The following is a 19,408-nucleotide window of genomic DNA, read 5'->3' as shown; positions in this document are numbered from 1 at the left end:
ATTCCGGAAAGAAATCAATTCATTGGTGTGTCATAAACCGATAATGTACAGTATGAATATTCTTTCTTTTAGGGGGTTTATGTGTTGTTCACATTACTGTTATTTTCTTTACCACTTATCATATTTCCCTTAATTCGGACAACTCCCAGCCTTGAGTAGACAGCATAAAAATGCAAGATGCTTTCTTATTATGATCATTATTATTATCATTATTGTTGTTATTATTATTATTATTATTATCATTATTATTATCATCATTATTATTATTATCATTATTATTATTGTCATTATTATTATTATTCACTTTTTCCATTACTTCTCTACTCAGCACCAGAAAAATGTCCAATTCTTATGCTCTATCTTGTCTCTGCCTACTGGACTATGGTGTTAGGTTCTGATTTATTGTTTCCGCAGACACCACCACCGGCATCTCCCCTGCTGTCGCCATCCCCTCCCCCTCCACTCCTTCCATTATTACCACTATAATTACCACCACTAATGCTTTCACTACCGCTGTTATTATTGCTATAAACTCCCATCATAACTTCTGCCACCATCTCCGACCCACCAACACTCTCTCTACCACACTCAACTACTTATTCCACTAACCCTGTCACCTCTCCTCCTTTCATGACCACCACCATCAACACAACAGTCACTATCACCAGCATTAACAGCACCGCCACCATCACCACCACTATTATTACTACAGTTTCACTTCTCCATTACCATATCCCCACCGCTCTCTTACCATATTTCTTAGTATCACACTCTGTCCCATTGTCCTTCCTATAATGTAGTCTTTGGTCATTTAGCCATGATGTGTAGTTACATACATATTAGTGGTGTTGTTACTGAGAGTTGTGTGTATGCAGGTGTTTTATGATGGCTTGTATGGTTTAGTTTTCAAATCCTACTTGTGGACTTTGATTTTCCCAAAGTAATTTACTAAAATAAGAACCTGTAATATAACGGCACCAAGTTTTAATTCAGTGCACTTTATCTATCTGTCAATCTCTCCGACTGTCTATCCATCTGTCTTTCCAGGTATCCATCTGCGTATCCATCTATTCAATCATCCTCTTATTTGTCTATCTGCTTGCCTGTCCATCCACCAGACTTCACCCCTCCCCTGACCTTACTGGCCTTGTACCTAAATTTGAAACTATTATTATTATTATTATCATTATCATTATTATTATTATTATTATATTATTATTATCATCATTATTATTATTATCATTATTATTATTGTCATTATTATTATTATTCACTTTTTCCATTACTTCTCTACTCAGCACCAGAAAAATGTCCAATTCTTATGCTCTATCTTGTCTCTGCCTACTGGACTATGGTGTTAGGTTCTGATTTATTGTTTCCGCAGACACCACCACCGGCATCTCCCCTGCTGTCGCCATCCCCTCCCCCTCCACTCCTTCCATTATTACCACTATAATTACCACCACTAATGCTTTCACTACCGCTGTTATTATTGCTATAAACTCCCATCATAACTTCTGCCACCATCTCCGACCCACCAACACTCTCTCTACCACACTCAACTACTTATTCCACTAACCCTGTCACCTCTCCTCCTTTCATGACCACCACCATCAACACAACAGTCACTATCACCAGCATTAACAGCACCGCCACCATCACCACCACTATTATTACTACAGTTTCACTTCTCCATTACCATATCCCCACCGCTCTCTTACCATATTTCTTAGTATCACACTCTGTCCCATTGTCCTTCCTATAATGTAGTCTTTGGTCATTTAGCCATGATGTGTAGTTACATACATATTAGTGGTGTTGTTACTGAGAGTTGTGTGTATGCAGGTGTTTTATGATGGCTTGTATGGTTTAGTTTTCAAATCCTACTTGTGGACTTTGATTTTCCCAAAGTAATTTACTAAAATAAGAACCTGTAATATAACGGCACCAAGTTTTAATTCAGTGCACTTTATCTATCTGTCAATCTCTCCGTCTGTCTATCCATCTGTCTTTCCAGGTATCCATCTGCGTATCCATCTATTCAATCATCCTCTTATTTGTCTATCTGCTTGCCTGTCCATCCACCAGACTTCACCCCTCCCCTGACCTTACTGGCCTTGTACCTAAATTTGAAACTATTATTATTATTATTATCATTATCATTATTATTATTATTATTATTATCATCATCATTATTATTATTAAAGCGGTGAGCTGGCAGAATCGTTAGCACACTGGGTGAAATGTTTAGAGGTATTTCATTCATCGTTACAATCTGAGCTCAGATTCCATTGATGTCTTTGAGGACTTTGCCTTTCATCTTTTCGGGGTCAATAAATTAAGTACCAGTGATTACACCACTGGGGTTGGTGTAATCAACCAGTCCCCTCCCCCAAAATTTCAGGCCTTGTGCCTATAGTAGAAAGGATTATTATTATTATTATTATTATTAAGGCAGTGAGCTGGCAGAATTGTTAGCACACTGGACGGAATGCTTAGTGGTATTTCACCCGTCGTTACATTCTGAGTTCAAATTCCGCCTTTCGGGGGTTGGTAAATTAGGTACCAGTGAAATACTGGGGCCAATGTCATTGACTTAATACCCTCCCCCAAGCTGCCCTTGTTACAGAAATTTGAAATTATTGTTATTATTAAGGCGGCAACCTGGCAGAAATGTTAGCATGCTGGGCAAAATGTTTAGTGGTATTTCATCTATCTTTACATTCTGAATTTGTTACATTATAAGTTTGTTTCAGAATTGTAGATTGCATAGCTAGTATTTTATGTAGGATATGGGCAGTTCCCATGAGCACTATCTTTTAAATTTCTGCCATTTTGGGGTTTCCTGGTATCTGAGCTAGGTAGCAATCAGCCCCTTTTGCTATCATTCTGAGGGCACCTATGATAACAGGCATTGTTTTAGTCTTCAGGTTCTACCTCTTACCAATTTCTATTTCAAGATCTTTATACTTCCTCAGTTTTTGGTAGGTCTTGACAGATACATTTATGTCAATTGGGACAGTCATTTCAATGAGGAGGCATGATTTTTGTCTGAAGTCTTTCAATATCTGGCCTATTCGCATCTATCTTTCTGTCAGTTTGAACAGTGAATGAAGTTCAAGAGGACTGAGATGTGATCATTTTCAAACACCGAAGGTGGTTTGTGTTCCCACCAGCTTTATCATGGAGCAGGTCAAGGTTTTTGCAAATTACCTAGTGAATGTACTATGCTGCTCTATCATGCCTGTTGAGATACTCTGTAGGCACAAGAAGACTGCACATGGAGACAACATGATCAATGGTTTCATTTTGTTGTTTACATACACAACATGTCGAGCTACTGACATTCCTTAATATGTTATTATTATTATTATCATTATTAAAAAAAAAAGAACTATTATTATTATTATTAATATTATTACTGATAGCAGGAAAATGAGTATGTAATATCCCAAAAAAAAAAAATATATATATATATATATATATATATATATATATATATATATATGTATATTTTTTTTTTACATTACAATATTTTTATGATATTGAATTGAAATGTTGCTACAGTTTAATATTTAAATTTTGTGTGGTCTCTGATTAATTACATTTGTAATTATCATAAATGAGACATTTTATATGCTAATTCTTTAGGAAAGACATAGCAATACATTGAATTGATATATTTGCCGGCATTTTATCTTTTCCTCCCAGATAAAGCTAACATTATCAAAATCATTTGTTGAGGAAAGAATCTAGTCAAGTGAATTAATTTCCAGTATGTTACTGATATATATATTATCGACCCTGGGAAGAATGAAAAATAATGTCAACTCTGGCTGGATATGAATTCAGTAATTAAAAGATTATAGCTAAGTGGAACTAGCTTGCTATTTAGTCAAGCTCTTCACTGTTTTTACTTCTATTAGTGGAACAAAATAATAATAATAATAATAATAATAATGATGATAATAATAATAATAATAATAATATTTCCCTGATGCAGTACCAGCCAATGGCTCTCATGGCTTCTGATCTTAAATGATTGGAAGTGTTATCATGTACATTGTTTTGTCTTGGTATAAAAGATGGGTTACAGCAAATATTCTGCTCAATACCACAGATTTGCTTGTAAGCAGTGGGGAAGTATCATAGCCATGGGTTGAGAGGAATTCTTTTGGAGTTTGGATAATTCACCTTTGGAAACATGGGTGGTTCATTCAACATCCTTAAACAATACTTATTCAGGGTCCTTTTGAGCGGGATGGGCTACTCAACCAGAAGAAAATTCTAACTGGGCCCCACCTGCAAGGTCATGCACTGTTTATCTTGATATGAAATCACCATGTCACGCACATATGGTTGTGATGCATGTGCTTAGTGTGCCCTTATCAGACGGGTAGTCATGATGGGTATACTGGGCTTCATATATTTTGCCCCAGTGTCACTTTGATGACATGCACTGCTCTCTCACTCAATAATAATAATAAGAAGAAGAAGAATATTAATAATAATTTGTTTTATTGGTCACAAGATCCCAAGACATTGAGGACAATACAATGACAGCATACAAAACACACAAAGGTGGATGAGGGGGTTACATCCATTGAAAAGACGTCAACAATAACAACAGTATAACTAAAGATTCAGTAAAATTTCATAATCAGGGGCAAAGAGAGTACCTAGGATTATCTAGGCTGGGGGGGGGGTCACGTCACATAAAAAAGGTTCAACATTAATCTGCAGCATGAAAAGTACCTTCTCTGAATTTTCTTTCCTTCTACCTAAAGAAAAGAAACATTATCTTTTACTTGTTTCACCCATTAGACTGTGGTCATGCTGGGGCATCACTTAGAAGAATTTTTAGTTGTATGAATTGACCCCAGTTATTTATTTATTTATTTATTTATTGTTTGTTATAAGCTTGATATTTATTCCAACAATTTCTTTTGCCAAACTGCTAAGTTACAGGGACATAAACACACCAACACCAGTTTTCAAGTGGTAGTAGAGGACATACAAAGATAAACACACACACATACGACTGGATTCTTTTCAGTTTCCACCTACCAAGTCCATTCACAAAGGCTTTGGTTGGCCCAGGCTATAACAGAAGACACTTGGCCTAGGTGCCATGTAGTGGGACTGAACCCAGAGCATGTGGTTGTGAAATAAGCTTTTTACCACACAACCATGCCTGTACCTGCAGAAATTTCACATCATAATTTCTTTATTATTTTTTTTTTTTATTATTTTGTATCTCATGAGGGTCATTATGCCACATGAGTTTACATCAAGAATTTTGAAAACCAAATTTTATTTTTATTTTTTGATTTATAAAATTTATATAACTTCAGATCATTGTTTCATTGTATTAAACATTTTTATGATAAGAGCTAGGCAACAGATTGAGGTTATTGGAAAAATTAATGATTTAGATAACTTACAGTGTTTGAGACAATATAATAAATATTAAGCATAACTAAACTGATGTAAATTTAGCTAAAACAATATTTGAAGCTAAAGACCTCGTTGTGTACAATATTTCATAATAGCTTTGAGATTTCAATGATGTGACCGTTTATTTTTAGAATGACATTGTAGGGTAGGGTTGCGACCAGATATGACTGATTTAAATTCTAAATGGTTAAGAATAACTGGAATTCCGGCTGAGCTTATTTCCTTGTGTGCTATGGTTTTTGGTAACAGTCTTTTGGAAATTGGAGCTTGGGTTATCTTCTTATTTTTCTGAATGTTGTTATCTCTCCTCTCCACTCACCATCATTGACCATCTTCATTGCTGTTCTTTTATTAGCTCCCTTCTAATTTACAACAGGTTACCCCACTAAGCATTCAGATTACTCTGTCAAATGTAATGCTTGTTTATTCACATTGTTTTCAATTAATCCTATATTATCTCATAGCATTGAGACTTTGATGATGTGACTGTTGATTTTTAGAATGACATTGTAGGGTAGGTGAGAGAAGTTGGATCTGTCCAGTTTGAAAAGGAAAACAGAGAGAATATTTGGGCCAGTTTAAATGCTTGAAGGGTTAAGAATAACAATGGAACTCAGGATGAGCTTATTTTCTTTAGAAATAAAATATACTTTTCAAGCACATGTAACAAGCATGCATGCATACTACTACTACTACTACTGATGATAATAATAATGATTTTATAATAATAATAATAATAATAATAATAATAATAATTGAAAAATATATCCTCTTAAAATTTGAGTTTGTGAAGATTTGGAACATGAAATCTGTAAAGGTTGTGCCTCTGATAATTGGTGCATTAGGGACTATAAATAATGACATGGATGAAGGCGATTGGAATGGAATGTTCTTTAGAAGAACGGGTAAAATCATCATCGGAAGGGTTTTGAGCACTTGACAGCTTATTGAAAATGTGGATACCAAATCCTGAGTCAATTTTTGAATAATAATAATAATAATAATAATAATAATAGTAATAGTAATAATAATGATAATAATAATAATGCAGAAGTAGTGGGGGAGCATCATAGCTATGTGTTCAGAGGAATTCTTTGGGGTTTGGATAATTCACCTTCGGAAATATGGGTGTTTTGTTCAACATCCTGAAACAACCCTTATTCAGGGTCCTTTTGAGCGGGATGGGCTACTCGACTTGAAGAAAATTCTAACTGGGCCTCACCTTCAAGGTCATGCACTGTTTATCTTGATATGAGATCATCATGTTGCACACACATGGTTGTGATGCATGTACCCGGTGTACCCTTATCAGAAGGGGTGGTCATGATGGGTATACTGGGCTTTGTATATTTTACCCCAGCATCAATTCGATGGCATGCACTGCTCTCTCACTCAATAATAATAATAATAATAATAATAACAACAACAGCACTGATAGTTTCACTTTGCCCCCCCCTCCTTAATTTGTTGTTAAGGCATAGTTTAAATATTTCATGTCATGCCCATCATATATATGTTCTTTCCAGTGTTCAATATCACCAAACTGCACAGAATATTAAGAATCCAACTACATATATATATAAATATATATATATTTATTAACAATACTAATTGTCTTTTTTTCCTCTCATATAATAGATTTTTTCTCTTGTACATTATTATCATCATTATCATCATCATCTCCAATATCATTTGTTTATTTACATCTGACAGAAAATTCTGTCTTTTCAAAGGTAATAACATATATCAGTGTAATTTCCATTTCCCAAAAGAATTTCTTCGTCGTCGTCTTTTTCCCATTTCGTGGCTGGAAATGCGAATGCTATTTTTAAAATCTTTCTCTGTCTATAGCAGGAGTAATTATATTATTTTGTTTTGCAGATTAAAACTTTCTTTTCTACTTCTTGTATTTTGAGAAATATTTAGGAGACAAAAGACCCTCTTCTGTTGTTCATGAGATATTAAGTGACTGCACTTGATACTCTCATTGTCGTCATCAATATCAGTGTTGCTGCTATTATTATTATTACTATTATTATTATTATTATTATTATTATTATTATTATTATTCAGCCGTCATTTAAATTGTTCCATGTTGTTATTGGTGTGGTAGTCTTCGTTATTGATGTTGTTGTTTTGGTTGTGGTTGTTGTTGGTGTCGTTATTGTCAGTCTTGTTTCCAATATTATTATTATTATTATTATTATTATTATTATTATTATTAATCTTGTAAAAATAATATTAGTACTTTGGAAGTATACAGCACTTCATTCCTTGATCTGCACAAAATAAAGCAACACTGTTGTTATAAACATGCATGTTTAGAAAATATGTCTAATCTTTTGTTTTTACTTTCCACTAAATTATTAACCAACACTGAGTCTAGTAGTGAAATTAATTTACTTTAATCTCTTTTATTTGTCATTTCTGTGTGTGTTTTCCACATTAAAATGAATAAAAATAGTAATAATAATAAACTAATCCCTTTAATTCCAACACAAATCTTTGCCTCGTTAGTAATTACTTAATGTTGTTCTTTCTTGATTGTTTGTTTTTCAACGCAGAATAACTAATTTCACTGAATTTACGTTAACATGCATTTTTTCAGGATATGTCTCTTTCTTTCTTTCTTTCCCCGCCTTTCCACACTTTGTCTTTTCTTTTCTTTTTTTTTTAACACTTTGATGCTATGTATATTTTTGAGACTTTAAAAAAAAATGAAAAAAAATGAAAAACAGCATGTCTTCACTAAACTGTTCATCACTGTGTAGTGTTAAAAGCCTTTTACTTTCTTGCAAGCATTCCTAATGTGATTAACATCGAAAAATAGGTGTGACAATTTCAGTAGAACGGTAGGAATTACAGGGTCCATGAGGGTATTCGGAGGAAGCTATGCTGCTGTTTATTTTTAGTTAAGACTTTGGCTGAAATATTTGAAGACTTTACAACAACAATCAGTACCCAAGCATCTTTTTAATTTGATTCTGCTTCGTACTTTCTGGCACTTTCATTCAGAAGCTGCTTTACTTCCCAGCTAGCCTTTTACAATTAACATTGAGTGCTATCAATTAATTAAAATTTCTTTTCTAATTTACTGTAGAGCAAGCAATCGATGTTTCTTGTGATAATAGAAATATACATTAGCACTTCGATCTACTTATTTCTGTATGTGTGTGTGTATATATATATATGTGTGTGTGTGTGTGTGTGTGTATGTATCTATATATATATATGTATCTATGTATATATGTGTATGCATATATATGTATATATGTGTATGTGTGTACATATATGTGTATATAATGTATGTATGTATATATATATATATGTACATACATACACACACAAATACATATATATATGTGTGTGTATGTGTATATATATATGTGTGTGTATACATATATATGTACATACATACATACACAAATACATATATGTGAGTGTGTATGTATATATATATATATATATATATATATATATATGTTCGTTTGTGTGTTGGGGCAAGGTGTGATTGTTAAGTGTTAGTTGTTTCAAAGAACGCAAAAGATCAATTTTTTTTTTCTCCCCGTCCATTTAGAAGTCTTACTGACAAGCAATAGTTTTTGATAACCCTATCAAGCAGAGTTTGAGGTGGGGGAGGGGAAGGGTTTGAAAAGAAAGAAAATCTACAAATAACCGGGAAAAAAAAGAAAACAACCCCCTCCTTCTCTGTTCATTTACCTCATCTTCTACATTATTGAATGTCCACCTCTAGTTGTATAACGTGCTGTTTCCTTTTTCTCCTCTTGTAGTATCGGGGTACTCATGACAATGTGGCCACTCAGCAAAGTGGTAGCATAACATTCTACGTGAACCAGGTAAACTTACTTTAAGGCTGCTCAACCTACCCTGACCTTTAGTACTTAACATTAGCTAAGTGCCACAATTTTTTTTTAAATCTGACCATCCCTCTACCCCACCCCCCACCCCAACTCGTTATAAATTCTACCTTAAATTTAATAATTTCAAACATTTTCTTGGGCTGTTTTTTTTTCTTTTTTTGTTTGCTACATTGGTGTGAAGCTGGGGATGAAAAAAATCCATCAAATTCAGGCTGAATTTGATTATAAGATAGAAAATCTAATTTCTTTTTTTTTTTTTTTTTTTTTTTTAGTTAATTTTCCTTTCATCTGGAAATTATATTCCATTCACTTCCATTATAATGTTATTTAATTATCTTGTTTAATTATTCATTTATTCGTTAAGAAAAATATGTGTGTTTGATGTCTATCATAATAGCGTTTCTGCTATACTCCATGCGGGTTCCTCTTTTATTTTCTGTTTGCTATTTATATTCAGATTATTGCTGCTAAGTTAGCTATAGCAGCATCAAAGTTAGTCAAAGTTCAATACTGGTTATAGATTTCCCTCTTGTAAAAAAAACCCCACCATTTTGTCAGCTATATATCAAATGGGTATCGTTTTAATGTTTCTTTCCTCTTGTTGTTACTTTCTGCATAACAGAGAGAGATTTATATGTCTTACATAGAACTTGTGGAAATTATAACTTTCTTGTAATGCAGGCATTGAAAACAGGCTGGCTCCACATGGAAAGTGCTTACTTTTTGAAATTATTCCAAGGCTAGTGTGAAGGGCGTAAAACAGGCTCCTGTTATTAGATTTTTGAATTTTAAAGCAGTTCTTCTATTGTTGGTTCTCCAAACAGTCTTTAATCTATGTTAAAGAATATTTTCCTGCTGTCTCCCAGTATCTGTCAACCTTACATTTCTACGTTATTGTGAAACTAACATAGGAAATGGACAGTTTTGCAGAGAACACATGGTTATTATGGCTGCTCCATACTCTAATTACTAGGAATATTTGATTTAAATAGAAAAGAAAAATTCTGAATATTTTCCTCAACCAACAAGTGTATTAGTTGCAAATGTAGTATTGATTGCTATATCATAAACATTTTTTCCCTCTATCTAATGTAGGAAATGCAAAATAGAATTTCTATTTTCTCTTATTGCTACTTTCTGTTTTTTTTTTTTCCTCCTTGCCATATTTTACTGATGTATATATTTTTTCATATCGTTTTCCACATACACACACATTTTAAATATTTTTTCTATTCCCATTATCTTGTTTCCATGAGAATGCATATCTATGCTGGTTGATCTCCATTCTAGGATTAAATGAGATAAAATCAATATATAGATTCTCAACTTACTCCTCTGAGATATTTCATGGTCATATAAACAACAACAACTACATCACACAGACACACACAATAACAGAAACCAAACATAAGAAAAATAAGAGGGGTGAGGTGAAGACGGTGCAGGGTGGTGGTCTAGTTATTGTTAAGTTGCAACTGCATTTAGTGTATTTGGTAGGAAGCTATGTGAAAAGTCTATTTGCAAAAGAAGCAGTTTGCCGATCTTTGCAACTCATATCATGTTACAGAATATTTTGCATTAGCTTGTCGTTTGGCTTTTACTTAATAACAAAGTTCATTAATGATCTTATTGATCGATCTATCGATTGCCATTTAAAAAAAAAAAAAAAAAAATTTATTTTAATTTTTTTTTCCTCTTCATTCTTTTCCTAACATAAATATTGGTTTTGGCTACTTAGTTTTTAATAATATTATTTATTTTGAAATGCAGTAAATATTGTTGTATGCAACTGACTGGTAACTTGATGCTAAATGCTTCATGTTATACATGTCAACTTTGAGTCAGATTTCTCTGCGGATCAGCGCTGGATATGTTTCAACTAAAATCCATGTTATATGCAACTAGTATCAAAACCTTAGAGTGTACATGACCAACAGCACTGCAGTTCTTGAGAACTGTTTATATGTCAGAAGATTAAACCATACTAAGTTACTTTTGACTATGACAACAAAAATCAACTCTTCATATTTCTCTACTGTTATAAGAAGCAGATTTGTTGTTGGAATTTAAAGAAAAACATATTCTACTAGTACTGTATTAGTATCAAGTTAGATATGCTGGGTTGATGGTATTTCCCTTCCCTCCTCTCTCTCTCTCTCTCCCCCTCCCTCTGTCCCTGTATTTATTTGTGCATATGTGTATATATGTAGACACACATTCACATATACCCATATATATACATACTCTCATGTACATGCTCATGCATACAAGCATATTTAAAGATATATGTACATGTGTGTGTGGCCCTACCCATCTCTCATTCTGTACTCCCCTCTTTCTCTAATCTCTGCTTTTTGTTAATTAGTTGCTTCACTTTTGATATTCCGTTCAGGCCATTCATTTTAGGTGTCTCTTTAGGTTAACAATCTGCATCTCGTGTCTCCCAATATTGTTGTCTATAACTGTCTCATTAGGTTTAATGCTGTTTGTCTGCTGATGTCTGCTTTATTTTCAAGGACTCACTATCTTTTTCCTAACTCCTTGAGTTAGTCTATCCTTATTTCTATGAATTACATGTCTTGGTGCCAACTTAAGTTAATAAACCTGTGTCTCTTAGAGATTACAAAAGATGTCCTCAAAATATATCATTGTACTGGCAATAGTAGAGTTTCTTTTGTTTGCATTTCATTCTAGTTTCCAATTCTAAGGGTATTACTATTCACCATAGTGAAGTTTAATGCACATGCAACCACACTTCCAAAGATGTTTATTAGGTTCACTCATCTTCTTTTTGTACACTCATTTAAATCTGTATGGGCATGGTATGTTTCATAATATGTTGGCACCGTGTGTTTTGAAGCGGTACAATTTCTACAGCAATTAGTAATTGCAGCATCAGAATAGTGTCTAAGTGGTAAACTAACTATTGGGGTAGTTTGCTCTCTGTTGTGATGGTGATTTCCTTCTTGGCATGATGTAGTGTCTCTCAGAGAAGTACAGCATCTCTTGGAGTGGTACAATCTCTATTGATATAGAATTTTCTCTACTGGCATGTGTTTACTACTTTATATTATTTACTCCTTGCCTACACTGCAATAGTACATTGTTGTTCATATATTTGTGTGGAAATTGGAGTTAAACATCTTATTACCATTATTGTCAAAAGATAATAATATCTCGATTAGCTTATAGTATCTGACCATGTTACCTAGTTCCTGTGTAGTTCACTGTAGCTGAGTAACACTTTAAAAATAGGGAGTGGGGCGCCCTCCACCCAAAATCTCAATTTATCAACAGCTATTGTTAAGTACCATATGGTAAGGGTTTCCAGCAGCACTCTAGCACTCTACCCTCCATGTAATCTGCATGTCATAGCAACTATGTAACTATTATGTGGTCAGTACATGTGGCTTCTTTTCTAGAAAAACTCATCCTTGTTTCTTTCTTTGTTTTGCTGCTCAGTGTCCTGGCTGTTGCTGTTTGCTTCCAGTAACATGCTTGCAACATCAGTTTTTATCCTTCCCATTCCCAAGTTGACTTGGTCTTTGTCTGTACGTTTCCTACCTTACCTGAATAATGACCAATACATCATTCCATTTTATTTATTCTTTTAAATCAAAATTTTGAATAAACATTTGAAAAAAATCGAGAAAGAAAAAAAAAACATGCAGTTATCTTTATATATATATACATTTATATATTCATAATTAGAATGTCTTTTTCCTTCTAAATTTTTGCACCAATTAAATCACCAGTTACATAAGAAATTCAGCGAAGATCTTTTTTTATTCACAATTTTATTCATTCAACTACAATGCACACATCTCTGTCTTTCCTTTTACTATTATTATTATTATTATTATTATAATTATTATTGATAGCAGGAGAATGGGTATGGGTAATTTTTTTTTATATATTACATTATGTTATTTTTATAGCAGTGAATTGAAGTTATGCACAGGGCCAGCAATTTTTCATGCAAAGAGGGCAAGTTGATTACGTCGACTGGTTCTTTCTTTTCACTTCTGCCCTCCATCCCCGGATTGACAAAATAAAGAACCAATCAGGTACTCTAGCCAATGTGATCAACTTACCCCACCCTTCAAAATTGACAACCATGCACCAAAATTTGAAACCATTGCTGTTATTATTATTAAAAAATATGCTTCAAAATACCACCAGGAGGGGTAAAAGGAGGAGGAGTATTTAAGAGAAAAAGAAAAACCCAGCAATCTATCACCCATTCCATCCATACCTCACTGCCACTTGTTGGAGAGAAATGTTGGATTTTTTTTTTCTATTCAATGGAAAATATCTTCACTAGTTTTTTTTAATACTATTTTATCATGTTTTTTTTTTATTGGTTTCATTATAATGGCAACTAAACAGAAATATCCAGTCACAGACATACAAAGACCAGAAATGCTAATATTCTGTTTGGTCTAAAAGAATACTCAATATTCAAAAGTAAAACTTTCTTTTAAGGATCCATGCTTTCTCTCTCTCTCTCTCTCTCTCTCTTTCTTTTCTCTCCTTATTACCTCTTCCTCCTTCAAGAAATAATGAAATAATAATAAAAACAAATTTTAATGGATTCTGAAATGTTATGATAAAATGCCTTAGATTTTCCTCATTTTTTTTTTTTTTTTTCAAAAAAAAAAAAAAAGGAAACAATTTTCTGTAGCTTTTCCATCATTAGTTCTCCTCTCCTTTATTTTTGCTGATGCTTTCTAAATATTTCCCTCTTTTCTTTCTAAAGATACATAAACACACATAAATATTCCTCTATATTTTCATAAAGCATTAATGATAGTTTCTATTACGTAAGTGGGTATTTTAGGACGGAGCTTTGTTGCTGTTGCTGCTACTATTGCCATTGCTGCTGCTGCTGCTACTACTACTACTGCTGCTGCTACTACTACTACTATCACCACCACCACTACTACAGTAGTAGTAGTAGTAGTAGTAGTAGTAGCTGCTACTAGCACCACTACTACTACTACTACTACTACAGCACCATCACCACCTGTGCTATAAGTTACTGCTGCTACTACTATAACCACCATCACTACCACCACAGTCGTCATCATCATCATCATCATGTTTAGAATAAATTTTAGGCAGCATGGTAATTTGCATATATTCCTTGTTTTGCTTTAATTTCTCAGTGAGGAGGAGGAACTGCCTTAATTGTTTGGTACTTTCAGGTAGACCAGACAAGTCCAAACCCTGATAATCCACCACTGCAGTGTATAGTATAGTTTGTAATAAATGTTCTCTTGTTATAGCCATTTACTGAGATTGCGCCTGCTCATGCACCAGTAGCTGCACCCTTCTCTTCTGCACCTGTCACATAACTACACACACACACACATACATTATTAAGTTTCAGCATCCTGCCTATGCATCCTAAATGGTAAATGTTTAAACTAAAATCCTGTCTCTGTCTCTTTCTCTCTCTGCCTTCCTTGTTTTGTGTTAAATTGCTCATATCTCTCTATCATAATAGGTTGCTGACCTTTCCATCTACAGCTGCGACTGGCTTAAAGAATGCATCCTTTCAGAACAATGTTCTGAAATTGGAAATGATCACTGTATTCTATATATTTTTAAATGACCAATATTCCATCTTCATTGGTTTCATTTATCTATTTACTTATTTATTATATTTCTTCATTCTTTCGTTCATTTATTTATAAATTTATTTATTTATTAGCTGCAAAGAAATCACATTTTGTTTCAATAGGAATCTTCCAATATAATGGTCCAAGTTTAGGATAGTACCAAAGAGCCATAGTGAATTAGATTTCGTATAGCACATAAATAGTCACCTCTTGGCCTTCTAATAAGGAATCTTTAGTACCATCTTCTCACTTAGACCCATTTTCCATAATTTGATATTTTTAGAATGCGTATTTCTAAAAAAAAAAAAAAAATAATAATAATTAGTGTTCTTTATGTTAACATTCTATTGTGTATATAAGGACAAACTGTTACACAAAATATTAGATGGCACAGTTCGAAAAATTTTTGGATATAACTGAAAATAGTAAGCTGGAAGAATGGTCCTAAGCATTTAGTAACTACATTACAGTATTTACTTTACTTCTAAGTTCAAATCTAGCTGAAGTTAGCTTTATATCTTTTAATCTTTTGGGACTACACAAGAAGAAATTAATATCATCATCATCATCATCATTTAATGTCTGTTTTTCCATGCTGGTATGGATGGGACAACTTGACAGGAGCTGGTAAAGCTGGTAACCACACCAAGTTCCTTCATCTGCTTTGATACGTTTTCTCTGACTGGATGCCCTTCCTAATGCCAACCACTTTTCCAGTGTACTGGGTGCTTTTTGCATGGCACCTGCACCAGTGCTACATCCATGTGTAATACATGTTATATAAATCAGAGAGAGAGAGAGAGAGCACACACCAATAATATTATATATGAAGGAGTGATTGCCACCATAGCCACTACTGTCGCAATGATATATAAGCCAACCTTGTTAAAATGATACTTGAAATATGAGGTCCTTTGTGGAATTAAAGTACAGTGCAACCAGCCATTGGTTGTAATGTTTACCTTGCTTTCATTAATTCTTTTTAGATGTGTGTCATTGCGAGCAGACATAGGCACCCTCTTGACTTCTTTATCCTTGACTGTGAAGAACACCCAAAGTTTGAGAGTTGCAGAGAGAGAGAGAGAGAGAGAGGGAAAGAGATTGTTGTACTTACATCTGACTGGGACTCCTTCCAGCTAGGTAGACTGGAGCAATGTGGAATGAAGTGTTTTGCTCAAGGACAGAATGTACTGCCCTGTCTAGGAATCGAACCCATGAACATATGATTATAACCCAAGCATCTCAACCACTATGTGCTTTAGTTTATTGTAATTAAATATGATGATTCTGTAGCATTATCTCTAGGATTTGATAGAACCAAGCTTTAACTGTGAAAGATAGTTGAGAAGCTTTTTCAGAAGCTGGCTTATGTACACCAGGAGTGATGTGCAGGTCTTGGAAACAGACCAAAATCATAATATATGTATGCACATTATATCTTCATTGTAATTCTCTTGTATGCAAACTCTTGTCCGATTCTCAAGGAGATATTATTTTGTGGAATGGCATAAGTTATCAACTTAACTGAAATAACTTTTCTCTGTAGTCATGAATGTTGGGCAATTGGTAACAGTGAAAGCAAAACATGAATGCATATGAACATTAGATATAAGTTATGTATGTATATATATATATATATGTATGTATATATATATATATGTAGCTATGTATGTATGTATATATATATGTTTATATATATATGTGTGTGTGTGTATATATATATATATATATATATATATATATATATGAATGAATGTTATAAGAATTCAGAAACTGTGAGAGGTGTGAAATAAATCGTTTTTAATGGTGGGATGCAAAGCAGATAAAGCTAAAGCCTTCAACTTTTCCCATCCAAAGCTTTTTTAAACCTGACTTTTGCACATCGTTATTTATAGCTTTATCTACTTGGTGTTCTACTGTTAAAAAGTATATAAACATTGCCATTTTCCTGAAACAGACTGCTTTTCTTAATAATATTTATTGAGTGTGGGTCCTTCAGTACTCACCGTATCAATAAACTGCTGCATTAAAAAAAAAAAACCCCTGAATTATCCCACACACTTTATCTCTCTCTCTCAGCTTATACATATATTTATATATATATTTTGTTGCTTTGAATTTGCTGTTTTTTTAGAGTTGTCCAGAGTGTCTTGCTGTTTTTTTGCATTCTGAATTTAAGCCCTGCTTAAGTTCACTTGGCCATTCATTCTTTTTGAGAGGATAAAGTATCAATCTAGAATGGTGGATTGGTGGCATTTTAGAGCATAGGATGTAGTACCTTGAGATATCTGTTTTGGCTCTGTGCCTTGTGAGTTCAAACCCTGCCTCCTATCTTGCTGGGTGTGGTGGGGAGATACAAAAAAAAATGGAAATAAGGTTCTTCAAGACTTTAAAAAAAAATTGCAATCAGCTTGGGAAGTCCATAACTAAGTATTCAGCTGATTACTTTCAATATTAACTGGCAGAAGAAACTGCAAGGCTTCAAGGTGACTATCAAGTCATGTGTACTCACCCCCTCTTTCTCTCTCTCTCTGTCTCTCTCACAAACACATATACATATTCATTTTTAAGTTATTGTTTGCACAACAAAATGAAATTTCCATTTTAATATTTACATGACAAAAGTGATTAGAATAAATTATTTGGAATGGTTAACTTATTAAAACTATAATTACTTCTACATCTATTCAAACTTGTAATTAGTACAATTGTCTATTGTTAATTTAGACATAAATAATTTTCAGCTTTCTTAACTTAATCCATTACTAATTTCTGAGTGTGTGTGTGTGTGTGTAATTGAAGAAAGGAAAGTGTCACTGTGTCTGTTGGTTTGTTATCTATCATCATCATCACCGTCATAATCATTGTTCTTACGTACGTTTTCCATGTTTGCATAGGTTGGACGGAGATAATAGAGGCAGATTTTTTATAGCAAACCTGCACATAACCCCAAGCAATATAATATTCCCCCTGTGGTCAAACTTGTTTCCACAGAACATCAGAAATGAATGACACGACTGCTTGTATGGCAGTGACACTCATTTACAACTCTCACATGTTGTGAAGACAAGGAGACAGAAACAAATACACACACACACATGCACACTCTGTCTTCTCCACACACATTCACATATGTATATGGAAATACATGACATGTATCTTTCGTTTGCTGTCTACCTGTTTCAAGCTTTGGTTAAGCTAGGGCTGTATTAAAAGATATTTGCCCAAAGCGCCACATGGTGGAACTGAACTTGAAACCATACTAGAAAGCAAACTTCTTAACCTCGCAGGGCACACCTGTACCTGTATGTTTATATATTTTGTAAATAAACTGAGAAAGAAAGAATTTTAATTTTTCTTTTTATTACGTGTTTTCATATAATTTAAATATTCTTTAGAAAACAAATGAGCATCTTTATTTCATAATGGATGATACACACATCGAAACAACTGCCTTGTGTGTCTATATTGTGTATGTGTTTGTGTGTATATTAAAATCCATACCATGGTTTCACACAAGTGGCCTTGTGAATATTAATGATCCTTAGTAGATATTGAACAAAGTTGAGAATGGAAATCAATATCCATACACATATATATGAATCCACATACACACATACACAACTACATACATGCATACCCACACATGATTGAATTAAAATGCTTGATTTTTAAAGATTACATATACCTTATATGAGGAAAATGTATGTGTGTGTTCGTGCATGCATAAAGTTCTCTCTAAGATCGCAAATTGCTTCTTGCTGATTCCTTGAACTTGTAGCAAAGTTAATGAACCACCGTTTCAAATACAGATGCATGTTAAAGAGTGTTAGTTATTTATCAAATACAGATGTATGTTAAAGAGAGTATGTAAATCCATTTTAAGGAACTACTAGTGAGAATTTACAAAAAAAAACAAAAGACAAAAATGGGTTTGTAAACAACAAACTGATGTATTAGTTTAACGCTCGGGAAGTGAGAAAGTCTTTTACATTTCGAGCCTATGCACTTCGACAGAAATAAACAGGGAGAGAAAATAGAAAAAAGGTATAGTGGCTAGCGATCTATCATGGCGAATAAAGAACTACTAGGCTAACATATCGCTAATACCCTGCTGGAACCTAGCACTAAGACTCAGCTGTTTTTGATTTCTCATATAATGAAATTGAGGTGTTTACCATTTGTAGGTGCTCTCAAACTCCAGACACAACTAGTTTCTCTCTTGTATCTCTGTAAGAACTGTCCTGAAGATAATTGAAGGCAACAACGAGTATAGTGATGCTGGTGATTGTTTTTAGCAGCAGCAATAGTTGTTTCTACTGTTGTTGTTGTCTGAATTGTGGTGGTGGTGGTGGTGGTGGTGGCAGCAATGGTTATAATGATGGAAATTTGTACGTTCTTTACCCTGCAAGCATGATCTAAAAATCTGATTTACTAAGAGGCCAT

General features: G+C 33.7%; 1 protein-coding gene across 11 annotated transcripts in view; it reads left to right on the top strand.

The window, feature by feature from the left end:
• LOC115216522 (misshapen-like kinase 1) overlaps positions 1 to 19,408 on the top strand; it is an 835,290-nt gene that overhangs the window by 770,623 nt on the left and 45,259 nt on the right. For 10 of the 11 annotated variants that reach the window (XM_036506597.1, XM_029785962.2, XM_029785961.2 and 7 more), the window contains one exon: positions 9,249 to 9,314. The exons of the other annotated variant lie outside the window; for it this stretch is intronic. In XM_036506597.1, coding sequence (XP_036362490.1) covers positions 9,249 to 9,314 — 66 coding nt within the window. The remainder of the gene's footprint in view (positions 1 to 9,248; positions 9,315 to 19,408) is intronic. 11 annotated transcript variants of the gene reach the window in all.

Source organism: Octopus sinensis, linkage group LG10 (assembly GCF_006345805.1).
Source record: "Octopus sinensis linkage group LG10, ASM634580v1, whole genome shotgun sequence".
NCBI classification, from domain to species: domain Eukaryota; kingdom Metazoa; phylum Mollusca; class Cephalopoda; order Octopoda; family Octopodidae; genus Octopus; species Octopus sinensis.
The sequence above is the reverse complement of the archived record's forward strand: the minus strand, read 5'-3'. Positions and strand labels throughout refer to the sequence as shown.